The following is an 18478-nucleotide window of genomic DNA, read 5'->3' as shown; positions in this document are numbered from 1 at the left end:
AACTGTAAACACTGGGCAGTCTAGACAGTAAACTGTAAACACTGGGCAGTCCGGACAGTAAACTGTAAACATTGGGTAGACAAGACAGTAAACTGTAAACACTGAGCAGTTCAGACTGTAAACTGTAAAAACTGGGCAGACCAGACAGTAAACTGTAAACACTGGGCACTGTAAACTGTAAACACTGGGCAGTCCAAACTGTAAACTGTAAACACTGGGCAGTCCAGACTGTAAACTGTAAACACTGGGCAGTCCAGACTGTAAACTGTACACACTGGGCAGTCCAGACAGTAAACTGTAAACACTGGGCAGTCCAGACTGTAAACTGTAAACACTGGGCAGTCCAGACTGTAAACTGTACACACTGGGCAGTCCAGACAGTAAACTGTAAACACTGGGCACTGTAAACTGTAAACACTGGGCAGTCCAGACTGTAAACACTGGGCAGTCCAGACAGTAAACTGTAAACACTGGGCAGTCCAGACTGTAAACTGTAAACACTGGGTAGTCCAGACTACAAACTGTAAACACTGGGCAGTCCAGACTGTAAACTGCAAACACTGGGCACTGTAAACTGTAAACACTGGGCAGTCCAGACTGTAAACACTGGGCACTGTAAACACTGGGCACTGGGCACTGTAAACACTGGGCAGTCCAGACAGTAAACTGTAAACACTGGGCAGTCCAGACTGTAAACTGTAAACACTGGGCAGTCCAGACTGTAAACTGTAAACACTGGGCAGTCTAGACAGTAAACTGTAAACACGGGGCACTGTAAACACTGGGAAGTCCAGACTGTAAACTGTAAACACTGGGCAGTCCAGACAGTAAACTGTAAACACTGGGCACTGTAAGCACTGGGCACTGTAAACACTGGGCAGTCCAGACTGTAAACTGTACACACTGTGCAGTCCAGACTGTAAACTGTAAACACTGGGCAGTCTAGACAGTAAACTGTAAACACGGGGCACTGTAAACACTGGGAAGTCCAGACTGTAAACTGTAAACACTGGGTAGTCCAGACTACAAACTGTAAACACTGGGCAGTCCAGACTGTAAACTGCAAACACTGGGCACTGTAAACTGTAAACACTGGGCAGTCCAGACTGTAAACACTGGGCACTGTAAACACTGGGCACTGGGCACTGTAAACACTGGGCAGTCCAGACAGTAAACTGTAAACACTGGGCAGTCCAGACTGTAAACTGTAAACACTGGGCAGTCCAGACTGTAAACTGTAAACACTGGGCAGTCTAGACAGTAAACTGTAAACACGGGGCACTGTAAACACTGGGAAGTCCAGACTGTAAACTGTAAACACTGGGCAGTCCAGACAGTAAACTGTAAACACTGGGCACTGTAAGCACTGGGCACTGTAAACACTGGGCAGTCCAGACTGTAAACTGTACACACTGTGCAGTCCAGACTGTAAACTGTAAACACTGGGCAGTCTAGACAGTAAACTGTAAACACGGGGCACTGTAAACACTGGGAAGTCCAGACTGTAAACTGTAAACACTGGGCAGTCCAGACAGTAAACTGTAAACACTGGGCACTGTAAGCACTGGGCACTGTAAACACTGAGCAGTCCAGACAGTAAACTGTAAACACTGGGCAATGTAAACACTGGGCAGTCCAGACTGTAAACTGTAAACACTGTGCAGTCCAGACAGTAAACTGTAAACACTGGGCAGTCCAGACTGTAAACTGTAAACACTGGGCAGTCCAGACAGTAAACTGTAAACACTGGGCAGTCCAGACAGTAAACTGGTGATAGTAAGGTGAGTGTTTTATAAACATTCTGGTTATACTGGTAGAAAACAAGTATATACATGTAATATTTGCTTATCCCCACTTTTAGAGGCAGCTAAAATGTTAAACGTTTTTCTCTTTTTGTTTATAGGTTTTCACTTTGTACTTTCACAGTGGAAGGATGTGGTTTTATGGCCTCCCCTCTCAATTCCAACCGCTCACACCTGAGAGAGCAGGACCTGAGCTACAATCACCCAGGAGACTCAGGAGTGAAGCTTCTCTCTGCTGTACTGGAAGATCCACACTGTAAACTGAGGAAACATAGGAAAGAATGAATGTGTAAAAAACAGTAAAGACATTAACTCGGTTTGGGATTGAGTGAGACTGTGTGAATCCCAGCCCTGTTTTACTGCCTCTCTCTCTCCGACAGTGTGGCGTACTGCGCTGAGTTCAGGATCAGACCAGGACCACAGAGATGTATGTACTGTATGGGTGTGATATTCTACTATGAGTTTAATTTTTTTCTCTCCCAGATACCCGTGACCTCAGACTGGACCCAAACACAGCACACAGAGGGCTCTCGCTGTCTGCGGAGAACAGGAAGGTGATGTGAGGGAAAGAGCAGCCGTTTCCTGATCACCCAGAGAGATTTGACTGCTGGAGGAAGCTGCTGTGTAGAGAGGGTCTGACTGGGCGCTGCTATTGGGAGACAGAGTGGAGTGGGATCAGAAGGAGAGGAGAGGGACATGACTGCTGGTTTCGGATGAAATGCTGTGTCCTGGAGTCTGAACTGCTCTAATGACAGTTACACTACATGGCACAATGACAAGAGCACTGACATAACCACACTCCTACTCTGTTAGAGAGAGAGGGGGTATCTGGACTGGCCGGCTGGCACTCTGTCCTTCTACAGTGTCTCCTCTAACACACTGACCCACCTGCACACGTTCCACTCCACATCCACTGAGCCATTCTATCCAGGGTTTAGGCTAGGCTGGGTGGACTCGTCAGTGTCCCCGTGTCAGGTAGAGTAGCCTCCCTGGAGGAACACCTGAGACTTCAGGGAGATCACACACGTTTTTGTGTGTGTAACATACAGCAGATGACAAAGATAACGTAACCCCTAAACCTATATTCACATATGTGCTTTGAACCACTCTAGACCTGACTGATGTGATGATAAATGAATGGTAATCGGATTAAAGTGCATACTTTAAAAAAAGCACTATTCTATTTGTACTATTCTTCTGCAACATTGTTTATTAGCTCCACCTGGTCCTGGACTAGTGTTGGATTTAGTAGTAGTGCTCTGCCTGACCTTTCACCCATCTGTTACCTACTAGGATACCTACACAGTTGCGGCCAAATGCAGTGAGCTCGAAAAGGTACTGGGACAGTGACTCATTTTAGGTTGTTTTGGCTCTGTACTCCAGCACTTTGGATATGATACAATGAATACAAGGCTAAAGCTCAGACTGTCAGATTTCATTTTAGGGTATTTTCATCCATATCAGGTGAACCGTTTTGAAATGACGGCACTTTTTGTACATAGTCCCCCCCCCCCCCCTATTTTAGGAGAGCAAAGGTATTGGGACAAATTCACTTATATGTAGAGTACCATTCAAAAGTTCGGACACACCTACTCATTCAGAGGGGTTGGATTAAATGCGGAAGACACATTTCAGTTGAATACATTCAGTTGGACAACTGACTAGGTATCCCCCTTTTGTTCTTTTCAAGGGGTTTTCTTTCTTTTGACTATTTTCTACATTGCAGAATAGTGAAGACATCAAAACTATGACATTACACACATGGAATCCAAAATGACAATACATTATTTCCCATTAATTTCTATTGGATACAAAAATAATCTGAAACACAACCAAAACAAACAGCAAATGCATCCAACAAATGTGTATAGTCACAAGCTTGATGTAACCATTGCATGCTTGGAAAATATGGGACCAAATACTAACATTTTGACTACTCTTAACACACAAGTGAATTTGTCAAAAAAAATGTATCCCCTAAAATAGGGGGGGACTATGTACAAAAGTGTTGTAATTTCTAAAAGGTTCACCAGATATGGATGGAAATGAAAGCTGTCAGTCTGCACATTAACCCTAGTCATTGTATCATTTCAAATCCCAAGTGCTGGAGTACAAAGCCAAAACAACAAAAATGTTCACGCTCTCAATACTTTTGGAGCTTACGGATTGACACTTTTCTAAAATAGGGAATTATTTATTTTAAAATAAGTTGAAATCGGAAAAAGCAACTTTACAGAATCATTTGACTTAGTAAACTTTATTTTCTAAATTAAAAAATGTAAATTCAAAATCATTGGCTCCACTGTAGCTAGTACTTGGTTGCACAGCTTCTGGCAAAAATAACTGCAAATGATTTGCTGCACCTTTTTACAAGCAATTTGTCCCAGTCTTCGGCAGCAAACTGCTCTAATTCTTGAACGCTTGCGGGGTGTCCAACACCAACTGCTTTTTCCAGCTCTCGCCATAGATGTGATTTAGATCTGGACTCTTCGCTGGCCACTCCATCCTCCAACAGAGACCCCGTTTTTGGACACTGGGTTGAACATTTCACCCCCAAAACACCTTGGTAATATGTTTTCATGATGTCTTGCGTATGTTCAAGGCCCCCAGTACTAGAGACAGCAAAGAAAGTCAACATGATCAAACCTTCCCTATGTTTGAATGTAGGGAGGGTGTTATTTTCTTGAACGTTCGTTTAATTTGATCGTTGGTAGACATAGGAAGCTCCTCCTGCGGAACTTCTCAAAATCCCACCAAAACAAATCTAAAGCCTGTGGAAGAGGTTCTTTGAGTTCTTTGACAACACAGATCAGAGCAGTGTTTACAATGACCAAATGATGCATTCAATGAAAATAACACCCTCCCCACAATCAAACATGGGGGTGGTTTGGTAATACTGTGGGGTTGATTTTCTGCTTCTGGTACTAGGGGCCTTAAAACGTGAGCAAAGGCATCTTGAAACCAGCAGAATATCTGGTGTTGAGTCCAATGTTCAACCCTGTGTCCAAAAACGTGGGTCTCCATTGGAGGCTGTGGGTCTTCCAGCAAGACAACCCCAAACACACATCAAAAAGTACCCAGGAATGGTTCAAGAAGAAACGCTGGACGGCTCTAGTCGCCCGCTAAGAGTCCACATCCAAATCTATGGTGGAGGGCAAATACCATCTCCGGGTTGCCAACAACTTAAGTAGACAAAACATTTTTTTAAATGGTTCATCCAATAAGGTATGGAAACCAACATTTTAGAATAGGGAATTATTTAAGAAAAGCTCAAGGGTGTCAATGTATTTGGCTGCAATTTATTATGGTGCACTACTTTTGGGCAGTCTTATCAGGTGCAATTTATGAGTGACAAACAGTTTGGCTAGGAGAAAGTCCCTTACTGTAACCATAGTACCAACAAGCCAATGAGAGCAGGGATGGGAGAAGCATGGCATGGTGATTCAATAACTTTATTAACAGTCCAGGAGGCAATGACAAAAACACAGAGAAAAGGAAAACGGTCAGATCACGGTCAGTCAGAAAGAAAGTCCATTCAACAGAGAGATGGGTCAGAGAAGAGGGCAGCAACACTTGTGTTAAGACATGAAAACAAATGCAAAAGTCAGGGTGTATCGACGGATCCCTCTTTTCCTTTAGAGAAATTCACCAGGATCTGCCTCCAGAACCCCACACATCCACCCTTCCTCCCACCCACACACGAAGCTGCACACAAAAAAGCAGGACTACTTTTGTGTGAGCGGCGGCGACGGAGAGGACTGACAAACCACAGCATTTGACACAGGTGTTTAAAAACCGGAGGATTTAATTCTGTACAGGTTATAGACGTAGGTTATATGTGTAAACGAACCAAGGTTCTATAGCAGACCGTCCGCAGTGTGGGACAACTCGGACACAGCTGTGTGTAGAGCACAGGGTCATGTTCAGCAAAAACACGTAGCAAAAACATTCTGCTACGGAAACCAAAAACACAAGTACTCCCCCCTCCCCCCCTTTCAAATAGTTCTCTCCTGTTTTCGTGCCTACGGAACATGACTATGCCCAACATTATTCTCATCACACTTTCTCGGACTGACCTCAATTTTGAGAAGCACAGCCAGTTACTCCTTCCCTTCACAGACAGGAAGACAAACAGGCATCATGTCAGAGAATGGTGTCAAGCTGATACACACACGTTAGTAAAACAACATGACACACACACCTCAACCAAACAGTCTATACTGTGTGAGTCAGTGGGACCCCCACGCTGGTTGAACGTTCAAACCCCGTGCCTCTGGATGATTAGATGCATAGACTTTTTTGGGGAGTTTCACCTCAATCACAGATCTCTATATACTCCTCCCGCTCTCCTATTGCCTCAGTAGTGTTTGTAAGTCAGCGCACACACACACACACGGTCATTTCTGAGGGAGAGAGAATAAGACAAATAGAAAAATAATTCTAGAGATGGAAAAAAAACAACATTTATTTCATGTCATGTATAGTTTGTCATCTTCAGCTCTACTGGGTCTGAATCATACAAAAAGAGAGTTTCTACCAGCGGCCGGTACACCCACAACAGCCTTTCAGTGCTAGTGTTACAGACAGAACACCTACTACAATCAACAGCAACTCTCCCTCACAAACATACTCACAAAAGACACACACACACTTCCATTGGCCAGTGGATCAGCTCCAGCTGTTTTAGAGCCTGACGTTTGGAATAGTAGAGTCGTATGAGGACAGACACATGGAATCTGCCACGAGGCTGTGTATACGTCTCCGGCCTCTCGCTGACAGAGGGGGAGGGGTTAAGTTTATTAGGTAAATAAAAGATAAAACGCATCGGGGGGGTGTTTGAGAGGTGCCGGGGTCAGGTTTGAAGGGTCAGAAATCAGGGCCCTAGCTGAGTAGCTGGCGGATCTCCTTGTGCATGTGACACAGGAAGTCGACATAGGAAGCTCCTCCGCTGGTGCTCTTGTCCTCACACAGGAAGTGCTTAAAGATTAGCTCCGCCTTGTCCTCTTGCTTCACCACCATCAACTACAGACACGTGTGGAGAGAGAAAGAGATGTTAACACACACACACACCTTATGCTTCTGTACTACAACCAGGGATCTCCACTTTTTCTAGTTGGTGGCACACGCACATCAAATTCATTTATAAAGCCCTTTTTACAGCAGCAGATGTCACAAAGTGCTCATACAGAAACCCAGTCTAAAACCCCAAAGAGCAAGCAATGCAGAAGCACATGATTTAGTCGAAAATGACGATTGATGACAATGAGCCTGTCGCCCATAATGTGCCTGCATTCCTTCCAGAACCTGGCTATCATCTTTTAACTTGTGTTCTGACGTTGATTTGGATAGATTTACTGTAACAGCAAAGAAGAGGGGCGGAAAATAAAGTGCCAAATGTATTGCGTTATTGACATGTGTTATTTTCTGCAAAATCCTCTAGAGGTCAGAAAAAAGAAAAAAAAACGATACTTCGAAAAAAGAATTCAACTCGGGAGGAGGACTGATAGTCCTCTTTTTTCTTCATGTTTTCACTTTAATAGAAAAAACAACAAAATTGGACGTTCTAAGTCCACAACAACGCTTAAACCACATCAGGGGACATTTTTTTAGGTCTGGGGAAAAACAACTGCTGATGTGGAGAAGGGCTTTATAAATAAATTACAAATCAATGAATGAAATGTAAGGTCCTACATTTTATATTTAAATGCAATAGCCTACAGAATTGTTTTTCAACTCAAATTGCATGTGTTCCTACTAAGAACAATGCTTGTTTTAATAGGACTTACCAACAGTATTATACATTGACACTCGTAATTTTAATCTGTTAGCATAATGCGAGCATTGCCTGACTAAATACAATCTAAATCTAATTTATTTGTCACATGCACAGGACATAACAGGTGTAGACTTCACAGTGAAATGCTTACTTATGATCCCTTTCCCAACAATGCAGAGTTAAAAAGAAAAATGTGCACGTGTGTGTGAGCGTATGTAGTGTGTGATGGAGTGTCAGCGTAGTGTGTGTGTGGGTCAAGTTCAGTGAGTGTGCATGGAGTCGGTGCAAAATAAAAAAATAATTTAAAAAAGGTAGCCATTTGATTAACTGTTCAACAGTCATGATTTGGGGGGGGGGGGGGGGGGGGGGGGTCGAAGCTGTTCAGGAGCATTTTGGTCCCAGACTCGGCCCGAGTGATGTACAGGACCACACTACCCTCTGCAGCGCTTTGAGGTCAGACGCCTAGCAGCTGCCATACCAAGCGGTGATGCAGCCAGTCAAGATGCTCTCAATGGTGCAGCTGTAGAACTGTTTGAGGATCTGAGGGCCCGTGCCAAATCTTCTCAGCCTCCTGAGGGGGAAGCGGCATTGTCGTGCCATCTTCGCGACGGTGTTGGTGTGTTCTGACTACCTCCTTATAGGCTGTCTCATCAGCGTCAATCAGGCCTCCCACCGTCGTGAATGTTGGCAAACTTAATGGTGTTGGAGTCGTGCGCGGCCACACAGTCATGGGTGAACAGGGAGTACAGGAGGAGACTAAGCACACAACCCTGAAGGGCACCCGTGTTGAAGGTCAGCGTGGCAGATGTGTTGTTGCCTACCCTCACCACCTGGGGGAGACCCGTCAGGAAGTACAGGATCCAGTTGCAGAGGGAGGTGGTCAGTCCCAGGGCCCTGAGCTTGGAGGGCACTACGGTGTTGAACGCTGAGTAGTCAATGAACAGCATTCTTACGTAGGTGTTCCATTTGTCCAGGTGGAAAAGGGCAGTGTGGAGTGTAATAGACATTGCGTCATCGGTGGTTCGTGAACTGGACTGGGTCTCAAGTGTCTGGGATGATGGTGTTGATGTAAGGGATGGCCAGCCTTTCAAAACATTTCACGGCTACAGATGCAAGTGCTACTGAGCGATAGTCATCTAGACAGGTTACCTTGGTTACAGGGACGATGGTGGTCTGCTTGAAATATGTAGGTATTACAGACGGGGTCAGGGAGAAGTTGGCAAGTTCAAGACACTTGCCAGCTGGTCAGCGCATGTTCTGAGTACGCATCAGGGTAATCCGTCTGTTAACCTGTTTAAAGGTTTTACTTGCATTGGCTACAGAGAGCGTGATCACACAGTCATCCGGAACAGCTGGAGCTCTCATACATGGGTCGTTGTTGCTTGCCTTGAAGCGAGCATAAAAAAGGCATTTAGATTTGTTTGTTAGGCTCACGTCACTGGGCAGCTCGCAAGATGGTTTTCCCTTTGTAATCTGTGATAGTTTGCAAGCCCTGCCACCTCCGTCGAGCATCAGAGCCGGTGTAGTACGATTCGAACTTAGTCCTGTATTGACACGTTGCCTGTTTGATCACTCCGCGTCGCTGGTACTTCCTCTGAGTTTTTGCTTGTAAGCAGGAATCAGGAGGATAGAGTTATGGTCAGATTTGCCAAATGGAGGGAGAGCTTTGTATGCATCTCTGTGTGTGGAGTAAAGGTGATCTAGAGTTTTTTTTTGCCTCTAGTTGTACAGATGACATGCTGGTAGAAATGTGTTAAAAGGTTTCAGTTGTCATGCACTTAATAGACAGCTTTATCCAAACAAACACACGCATGAAGTGTGTCCATGTGGTAGTTAGTCTCACAAAAGGTGTAACGCGTGCCAATTAAAAATGTGTGTTGCACTGCCAAGTCAAACGGTTGCAACGTGACTGTTTTGGTCGCAGTATTGTTCCCTGACAAAACAGAAATTGAGATGGAAAGATACAGAGGGAAGAAAGAAGAGAGAGAGACAGAGAGAGGTAGTGGAGTCTGACCTTCATGTATCGTGACCGTTGTGACCTGAAGGAGTCGATGATCTCTCGGAGTCTCTGGGAGAACGGGTTGTCCAGCTCCGGCAGACTCGTCTGGAACACAACACACACATTTAGGAGATAGCAACACACCCACACACTTCAAATCAAGACAATGATTTGTAAGAGGTTGAAGTCTCTGTGTGTGTGTCTCACCATGTTGGGGTCTATCTGGCTGAAGGTGGGCGTTCCAAAGATGTTGCTAAGCAGCTCCTGCTGAGCATTGGCTCCCACCCACAGGAAGAGGTGGAGCCCTGTCTCCAGGAGGTAGACTCCGCCCTTCGACAGGCGCTCCTCTGAGTTACGCACTGCCATCGGCAACGACCCTCCATCCAACTTCACCTGAGATGGAAAGGTACTTGATTAACACACGATTTAACAAACTGATTTCACATTGATGTAATATGTTCTTACATGTTTGCTTCAGCAAAGTAAGATGGTGCCTTGTCATGCCAAATGAGGCTGATTGAAGTGAATTCGAGAGACAGAAAGAGAGCGAGTTGGAGAGCAGGGCCTCTCACCAGGGGCAGTAGGCGGGGATAGAAGAAGATGTGGCTCTCTGATACGTCCATACAGCTGAGCAGCTGTCTCAGGTAGGCTCTGTCGTCCAATGAGATGTCAGCTCCCGGCTGCAGCACGTCACTCTTCAACACACAGTTCAGATAGACCGGCAGCAGCTTCATACACTCTGGTAGGATCAGCTACAAATGGAGAGAGGGGAAGCGATTGAGTGTGTACATTTTTGGGGCGTTGATTTGTGTGAGAGACTGACTGCAGTGTGTGGGTGGTAATGGGGTGAATGTATAGTGAGTGTTTGTGTATGTATGTGACAGTGTCTGAATGGTGTCGGGGGGGAATGTGTGTATCGTGCGTGTGTATGGGGTGTGTGTCACTGACTTGTCCAATTGGGGGGGGGGTGTGTGTGTGTGTGTGCGCGAGTGACCGACCTGTCCGGCAGACGAGGGGCTGGCACAGTTCTTGCGGTAGCAGGCCAGAATCTGGGCACACTGGTTCACCATGGTGTCTCTCACTGTCTTGGTGGGGGTGTTCAATATGCTACGGTACGCTACACACAGAGAGAAAAGGACCATTGGTTTCCATTTCCGGACATAAAGACCTTAAGTTGGTTTGAATCCTACTGGTATCAATCAAATCTACAGTATCTCACACCTAAAGTAGATGTAGGTGTTCGGTGATTGGACCCCTTGCTGATCTTTATACATTCTTTCTCTTAGTAACAATCTCGAAACATACTACACAATTTCACAGCTGTATAGACAGATAGTGAGCGTGTGATACTGACCGTACTTGGAGAAGAAGTTGATGATTGTGTCCGTCTCGCAGTTCCGGTAGAGGTCGGCGAGCTGGGAGCAGCAGTTGACCGCCATGTTGTGGACCCGCAGACGCCGCTGACCACTACAGCTGGTGTACAACACCGCGCACTGCATGAGCGCACCGGTGTCCTCGCTGAGCTTGTCGTCGTGGCGGAATTCCACGGTGACAGTCTTGTCACAGTCCAGGCCTGCCAGCTCCACGTCTGTCGTGTTGCTCATGAAGAACGAGCCGAAGAAATCTGTCGCTCTGATACCTGGTGGAGGAGAGGACGTTACGACAGCAGTAGATAAACACCACTAGGTGAAGAGCGAGTCCACAGACAGACGGCAAAATACAAAATGGTTCCAGAGAGACACAGAATGAGTTCTTCGTCATAGAAATGCCACCAAAAAAGTATTTCATGAAACTTAGTTCACCAAACAATATTTTGAAAGAAGAAGCAAAGTACTTGAAGCATATGGTTCTTTTCAGTCTCCTCCATCTCCACTAAACAAAGTTAAACTGTATCGATTTTGCTTCTTCTATGAAGAATGTAAAAATGTACGGAAAGACTCATGCGAAGGCCAAATTACAGAGGAGGAACTTCTTGACGCAATTAAAGCCTTTAAGTCTGGGGCTGGATGGCATACCAGTGGAGGTATACCAATCCTTTGTTGATGTACTCAGGGGACCGTTGTAAGCATGTTTTAATCTACTATTTTTATTGGAGTGGTTATCAGATACTCAACAAGGTCTGATCACCAAGTGGTAAGTATAAAGACTTGGAGGTCCCTTTCACTTCAGTGTTGTGACTAAGGCTGTTACTACCGCCACACCGGCGGTCACGAGTCGCGAAGGTATTTTATTTTATTTTTTTATTTTACCTTTATTTAACCAGGCAAGTCAGTTAAGAACAAATTCTTATTTTCAATGACGGCCTGGGAACAGTGGGTTAACTGCCTGTTCAGGGGCAGAACGACAGATTTGTACCTTGTCAGCTCGGGGGTTTGAACTCGCAACCTTCCGGTTACTAGTCCAACGCTCTAACCACTAGGCTACCCTGCCGCCCCAATATGGTAGTCAAATTCCATGTGACCGTTTAGTCACGATAATTAATTAGGCTTCTCCAAGCGCTGATGCTGGTCAATTGTAGCCTACCAAAACAAGCTAGCGCTCCAATGCCCCTCTAGTCACTGACATCAATGCAAAATCTAATCAAACACTTACTGAGAGCCCAAGAGCTCATGTTGCGCAACATTTATATAGGCTATGCAATTGTGAGAGAAAACAGAATGAGGATCCCATCAGTTTTCTATAGGCTAGGCCTACTCATATATATATATAATAAGCACATTGCTTCTTTTACAACAGGAGTAGAGCCTATCTGTCTGGCATGAAAATGAACAATTGGAAAAGCTTCCTCCATTTGCTGTTTAAGTGCATATAGACAACATGCATTTTTCCCCCTTTATAATAAAAGCATCACATGGATAATTGCATTTGCGGTCACTTTAGATAATGGGTTATAGCCTACCACCACGTGTGCATTGCGGCGCTTATAATGTGAAGAAATAGCCTAATAGTTTATCAACATTTTAAGCTAAATGTTCTGATCCGTTGCATCAGCCACATTGCATAACAAACGGTTGTATTCATTTGGGCTCTATTGCAACCCACAACGGTTCCAGACTATGTTTGGAATATTTATTTCTCGCATAGAATGTCAACTTCTGTACTATTGGGGACAGTAGATTGACATGCTGGTTTAGGGGAACATAAAGAAAAACAAACTGTGTGTACACACACACAGTGCCTTCAGAAAGTATTCAGACCCCTTAACCTTTTCCACAGTTGTTAGGTTACAGCTGATCTTGCGGGAACAATTGTGAGTGTGTGAGACAGTGTGAGCGAGAGAGAGCAAGTGAGAGAGAGCAAGACACTTACCTGTGCTGGTTCGGACCCTCATGACAGCATCGAAGCCCATCGGCTTCTGAACGTCTCGCCGCAGATCATTCAGGAACCGCTCACGGTCCGTCTCGGCCTGACAAACCACACAGACAGCGAGTGAAGGCAGGTAACAGGTGGACGTGGTTACACCCAAACGAGCCCCGCCGCGTTGCGTGCACGAGCATTGTAAAATAAAATGTACCCCAACGTTATTCAAACATTTCATCCACACCGCTCGTGCGCGTCAACAACGTAGCCTCGCGGTAAAAACAGAACTTGGTTCCATTTGAGACGCTTGGCGCACTGCAAGTCCCACCTCTCCCATCTAATGATTGGTTTTCAGGAGCATTCAAACCCACGTGGGTATTTGAAAGATGAACCAGGAGTGATTCAATCGTAGGTAACTTAGGGATGCGGCGGTCACCAAATTGTGTCAGACGGTTATCGTCTCAAATGACTGCCGGTCCCATGGTAATTGACCATTCATTAACATAAAACACATTTAGCATCTCCAGGCCACCATGCACACAAGACGCTGCTGCACGCCTTTGGAAATCTACATAAAAGTCCATCACAATAAATCCACATATTTTAGGCACGTCTAAAGAAACATGATGATATTTGTCTCTATTCCCGGAGCGAGTGCGCATATGAAGTGCCTATGTTGACCATAAGTGATCATTTGAAAACGGGTACTATACGCTAGATTGAGCTGTGAATGATACAAACTAGAGGTCGATTGGCATGGCCGATTTCAAGTTTAGAAATCGGTAATCAGCCTTTTTTGGACACGGATTAATGGCCGATTACATTGCAATCCACGAGGATATTGCGTGGCGGGCTGACCACCTGTTACGGCAGGCTGACCACCTGTTACGCGAGTGCAGCATCAAAAGGACCTTGTGGCTGCAAGGAGCCAAGGTAAGTTGCTAGCTAGCATTAAACTTACCTTATAAAAAAACAATCTAAACATGGTTGGTGATATTACTAGGTTAACTAGCTTGTCCTGCGTTGCATATAATCAATGCGGTGCCTGTTAATTCATCATTGAATCACAGCCTACTTCAACTTCGCCAAACGGGCGATTAATTAACAAAAAGCACAATCGTACCTAATCATAAACATCAAAGCCTTTCTTAAAATCAATACACAGAAGTATATCTATTTTTAAACCTGCATATTTAGTTAAGAAATTCATGTTAGCAGGCAATATTAACTAGGGAAATTGTCTCACTTCTCTTGCGTTCAGTGCAAGCAGAGTCAGGGTATATGCAGCAGTTTGGGCCGCCTGGCTCGTTGCGAACTGTGAACTAATTCGCTAGAATTTTACATAATTATGACATAACATTGCACAACCTTCAATGTAACAGCAATATTTTGACTTAGCGTTGCCACCCGCTCGATAAAATACGTAACAGATCCGTATTTCACTGATGGAATAAACGTTTTTCTCGAAATGATAGTTTCTGGATTTGACCACATTAATGATCAAAGGCTCGTATTTCTGTGTTTATTATATTATAAATTAGTCTATGATTTGATAGAGCAGTCTGTCTGGGCGGTGGTAGGCAGCAGCAGGCTCGTAAGCATTCATTCAAACTTTACTGCGTTTGCCAGCAGCTCTTAACAATGCTTGCTTCACAGCGCTGTTTATGAATTCAAGCCTATCAACTCCCGAGATTAGGCTGGCAATACTAACATGCCTACTAGAACATCCAATAGTCAAAGGTATATGAAATAGAAATGGTATGGAGAGAAATAGTCGACGCGTCATAATTCCTATAATAACTACAACCTAAAACTCATTAACTGGGAATATTGAACCACCAGCTTTCACATGTTCAGAGCAAGGAACTTAAACGTTAGCCTTTTTACATGGCACATATTGTACTTTTACTTTCTCCTCCAACACTTTGTTTTTGCATTATTTAAACCAAATTGAACATGTTTCATTATTTATGAGACTAAATAGATTTTATTGATGTATTATATTAAGTAAAAATAAAAGTGTTCATTCAGTATTGTTGTAATTGTTATTATTATAAATAAATAAATACATAAATAAATAAATAAATATATATATTTTTTAAAGCCGATATTGGCTTTTTTGGGTTCTCCAATAATCGGTATCGGCGTTGAAAAATCATAATCGGTCAACCTCTGCAAACCTTAGAATGTCTTAGAAACCAAAACATATCCTGTATGGGCTGCATGCTGCAACAATGGGCCGCATGCTGCAACAATGGGCCGCATGCTGCAACAATGGGCCGCATGCTGCAACAATGGGCCTGCATGCTGCAACAATGGGCCTGCATGCTGCAACAATGGGCCGCATGCTGCAACAATGGGCCGCATGCTGCAACAATGGGCCGCATGCTGCAACAATGGGCCGCATGCTGCAACAATGGGCCGCATGCTGCAACAATGGGCCGCATGCTGCAACAATGGGCCGCATGCTGCAACAATGGGCCGCATGCTGCAACAATGGGCCGCATGCTGCAACAATGGGCCGCATGCTGCAACAATGGGCCGCATGCTGCAACAATGGGCCGCATGCTGCAACAATGGGCCGCATGCTGCAACAATGGGCCGCATGCTGCAACAATGGGCCGCATGCTGCAACAATGGGCCGCATGCTGCAACAATGGGCCGCATGCTGCAACAATGGGCCGCATGCTGCAACAATGGGCCGCATGCTGCAACAATGGGCCGCATGCTGCAACAATGGGCCGCATGCTGCAACAATGGGCCGCATGCTGCAACAATGGCCTGCATGCTGCAACAATGGCCTGCATGCTGCAACAATGGGCTGCATGCTGCAACAATGGGCTGCATGCTGCAACAATGGGCTGCATGCTGCAACAATGGGCTGCATGCTGCAACAATGGGCTGCATGCTGCAACAATGGGCTGCATGCTGCAACAATGGGCTGCATGCTGCAACAATGGGCTGCATGCTGCAACAATGGGCTGCATGCTGCAACAATGGGCTGCATGCTGCAACAATGGGCTGCATGCTGCAACAATGGGCTGTTGACAAAAAAAGCTTGCTCTTCGTTCCTGGACTCAGGCGGCGAACGCTGTTCTCTCAAGTGATCATATTTTCACCCAACAGACTATTCTCAAATGTAATATTGTCTTTATTAATATGTAACATTTGTTTTAATTTAGAAAAGCCAAATTATCAAATGGGCAGAAACGGGGCAGGGGGAAAAAATATATATGTCATCTGTATGCACTGGAATAGCAAATGGAGGCTGCTTTCACGCAGTTGGATACTCTGGTTTTATAGCGGAGCAGCAGAGAAATAAATAGAGTAGCAGCTGGGATCCTCTTTTTAGTAGCAACCATCAAAACTCTGCTTTCAACACAGGATTGCATACAGAAATATCTGGGCTTATAAAGAACACAGATTTCACTTCACGCGTCGACCACTGAGGAGCATGCAGTGATACACCGCGCAAAATCTGTATGCCAAGGGCTCTCCAACCATGTTCCTGAAGCCATCCAGTGCTTAAATATGGGAAACCAACAGAAATCTGTTCGGGAGCATCAATAGTAACATGTTTTCACAACGAAACATAAATAAACTGCTGACAGGCCCGCTCGAGAAAGGAATGAAGGCAAGAGATGGAAACGCACAGAGGTGAGATATTCTGTATAGCTGAAGGTAGTCAGCCTATTAGTTATGAAAATATTAAAATGCCCCATTACTAGGCTATTCAAAATCTAATTATTGTAGGCTAACTCTGTAAGCGCAATCAATGAACCAACAGCATCGCCTAGGCCCGTATGTTCTCTCCCAGACTCATGGATAGAAAGTTGAGTGCAGCAGAAGATAACCAGTTTGTTTTAAACGGTTTTCCCGCCACATGTAATATGCAGTAGGCCATTAGTCAATGGACATATACAGGTCATTCAGAAAGTATTCAGACCATTTTTTACAGCCTTATTCTAAAACGGACTGAACACCTTTTAAAAATTGTTCCAATCAAGTTGTGGAAACGTCTCAAGGATGATCAATGGAAACAGGATGCACCTGAACTCAATGTTGAGTCTCATAGCAAAAGGGTCTGTAAACGGACGTAAATTAGGTATATTGTTTTTAATAACTTGGTAAAAAAGATCTAAAAATAAAAGAAGCTGATTTTGCTTTGTCATTATGGGGTATTGTGTGTAGATCGATGAGGATTATTACTACATTTTAGAATAAGGCTGTAACGTAACAAAATCGGAAAGGGGTCTGAATACTTTCCGAAGACACTGTACTGCGTAACGGCACAAGCGTTATTTTAATGAAGGCAAAATAAGTGGGCTTGGGCTCATAGAGGCCTGAAGGGCTTCTAAATGCAACGTCCTGAACGCTTTGAATGAATCATCACCTTAGAAAGCGTCGTCCATTTAGTTGTGTTTGGCTTTGAAACGTCCACAACGATCGTTCGCTCAGTTTCAACCGGTTGTTGAACTATTTTCTTCAGTTTGATAATCACAGTCAAAAAAAACAAAAAAAAAAACGTAGCCTACCTGAGTTTTAAAAGCATGATACTGTTTCGATAATTGTTCGATGTGATTTTCCATAGCATGTGCATTGATGTCAGAGTGGTTAGAGGGTCAACAGAGCCCTGAGTACCAAACCACTAGCGGGTCGTTACCAGGATGGGTACTACCAACATGTCCAGAGTGCAAAAAATACAGCGACTTTTTACCCCTTTTTCTCCACAATTTTGTGATATCCAATTGGTTGTTACAAAGGAGAAGGTCGAGAGCCGAAACACGACCCTGCCAAGCCGCACTGCTTCTTGACACACTGCTCTCTAAATCAGCCACACCAATGTGTTGGAGGAAACACCTACAACTGGCGACCAAAATCCCTGTGCATGCGCCCAGCCCTGCACAAGGGGGTCGCTAGAGAGCGATGGGACAAGGACATCCTGGCCGGCCAAACCCTCTCCTAACCCGGACAACGCTGGGCCAGTTGTGTGCCGCCTCGTGAGTCTCCCGGTCGCGGCCGGCTGCGACACAGCCTGGGATCGAATCCGAGTCTGTAATGAAGCCTCAAGCACTGCGAGGCCCAAGTCACGTGGAATTTGACTGTGGTCATGACTCATGACTGCCGGTGTGGCAGTAACACTCACCACAACAGCCCTCTAGACAACTAACTAAAGACTAACCAGGTGTCCCCTTTTATCTGTGGATTAACACTAGGAGCTCAGAGAGCATCATTGAGGTTAAGAATTTAACATTTGAATTACCCTAATTTTCAAAGTCATGTCTCCCCCATGCTTGGCTTGTCCTAAATAAGTTGATTCAACACAGTCGTTGCTAGAATTTCAATAACAGAGTTGCGTTATAAGCAGTTTTAGGAGGACATAGCCATTTCCCCCCCTGCCTGCCCTTCACCCCGATAGTTGGCTGCCATCTGTCACTGGCCAATTGAAACTAAACGTAAACTATATCAAAACTAATTTCACACATAATAGATGTAGCCTAAAGACGAGATTAACCTGACAATCTGATGGGTGACATTATCTTCAATTGCCCTGTTAAAAACCTCTTAAGGAGGGGGCCTCCCGGGTGGCGCAGTGGTTAA

At 44.8% G+C, this 18478-nt stretch overlaps 1 protein-coding gene across 4 annotated transcripts in view; it reads right to left on the bottom strand.

Moving 5' to 3' along the window:
- Positions 1–5236: 5236 nt before the first annotated feature.
- Positions 5237–18478, bottom strand: part of LOC110498741 (protein transport protein Sec24C) — a 32096-nt gene continuing 18854 nt past the window's right edge. For all 4 annotated transcript variants that reach the window (XM_036955762.1, XM_036955763.1, XM_036955764.1 and 1 more), the window contains 7 exons: positions 12887–12983; positions 10932–11216; positions 10576–10694; positions 10150–10329; positions 9785–9970; positions 9593–9682; positions 5237–6824 (listed from right to left, as the gene is read on the bottom strand). In XM_036955762.1, the coding sequence (XP_036811657.1) occupies positions 6684–6824; positions 9593–9682; positions 9785–9970; positions 10150–10329; positions 10576–10694; positions 10932–11216; positions 12887–12983 (1098 nt within the window). In that variant the 3' untranslated portion in view covers positions 5237–6683. The remainder of the gene's footprint in view (positions 6825–9592; positions 9683–9784; positions 9971–10149; positions 10330–10575; positions 10695–10931; positions 11217–12886; positions 12984–18478) is intronic.

The sequence above is a fragment of the Oncorhynchus mykiss genome, chromosome 20 (assembly GCF_013265735.2).
Source record: "Oncorhynchus mykiss isolate Arlee chromosome 20, USDA_OmykA_1.1, whole genome shotgun sequence".
NCBI lineage: Eukaryota > Metazoa > Chordata > Actinopteri > Salmoniformes > Salmonidae > Oncorhynchus > Oncorhynchus mykiss.
The sequence above is the reverse complement of the archived record's forward strand: the minus strand, read 5'-3'. Positions and strand labels throughout refer to the sequence as shown.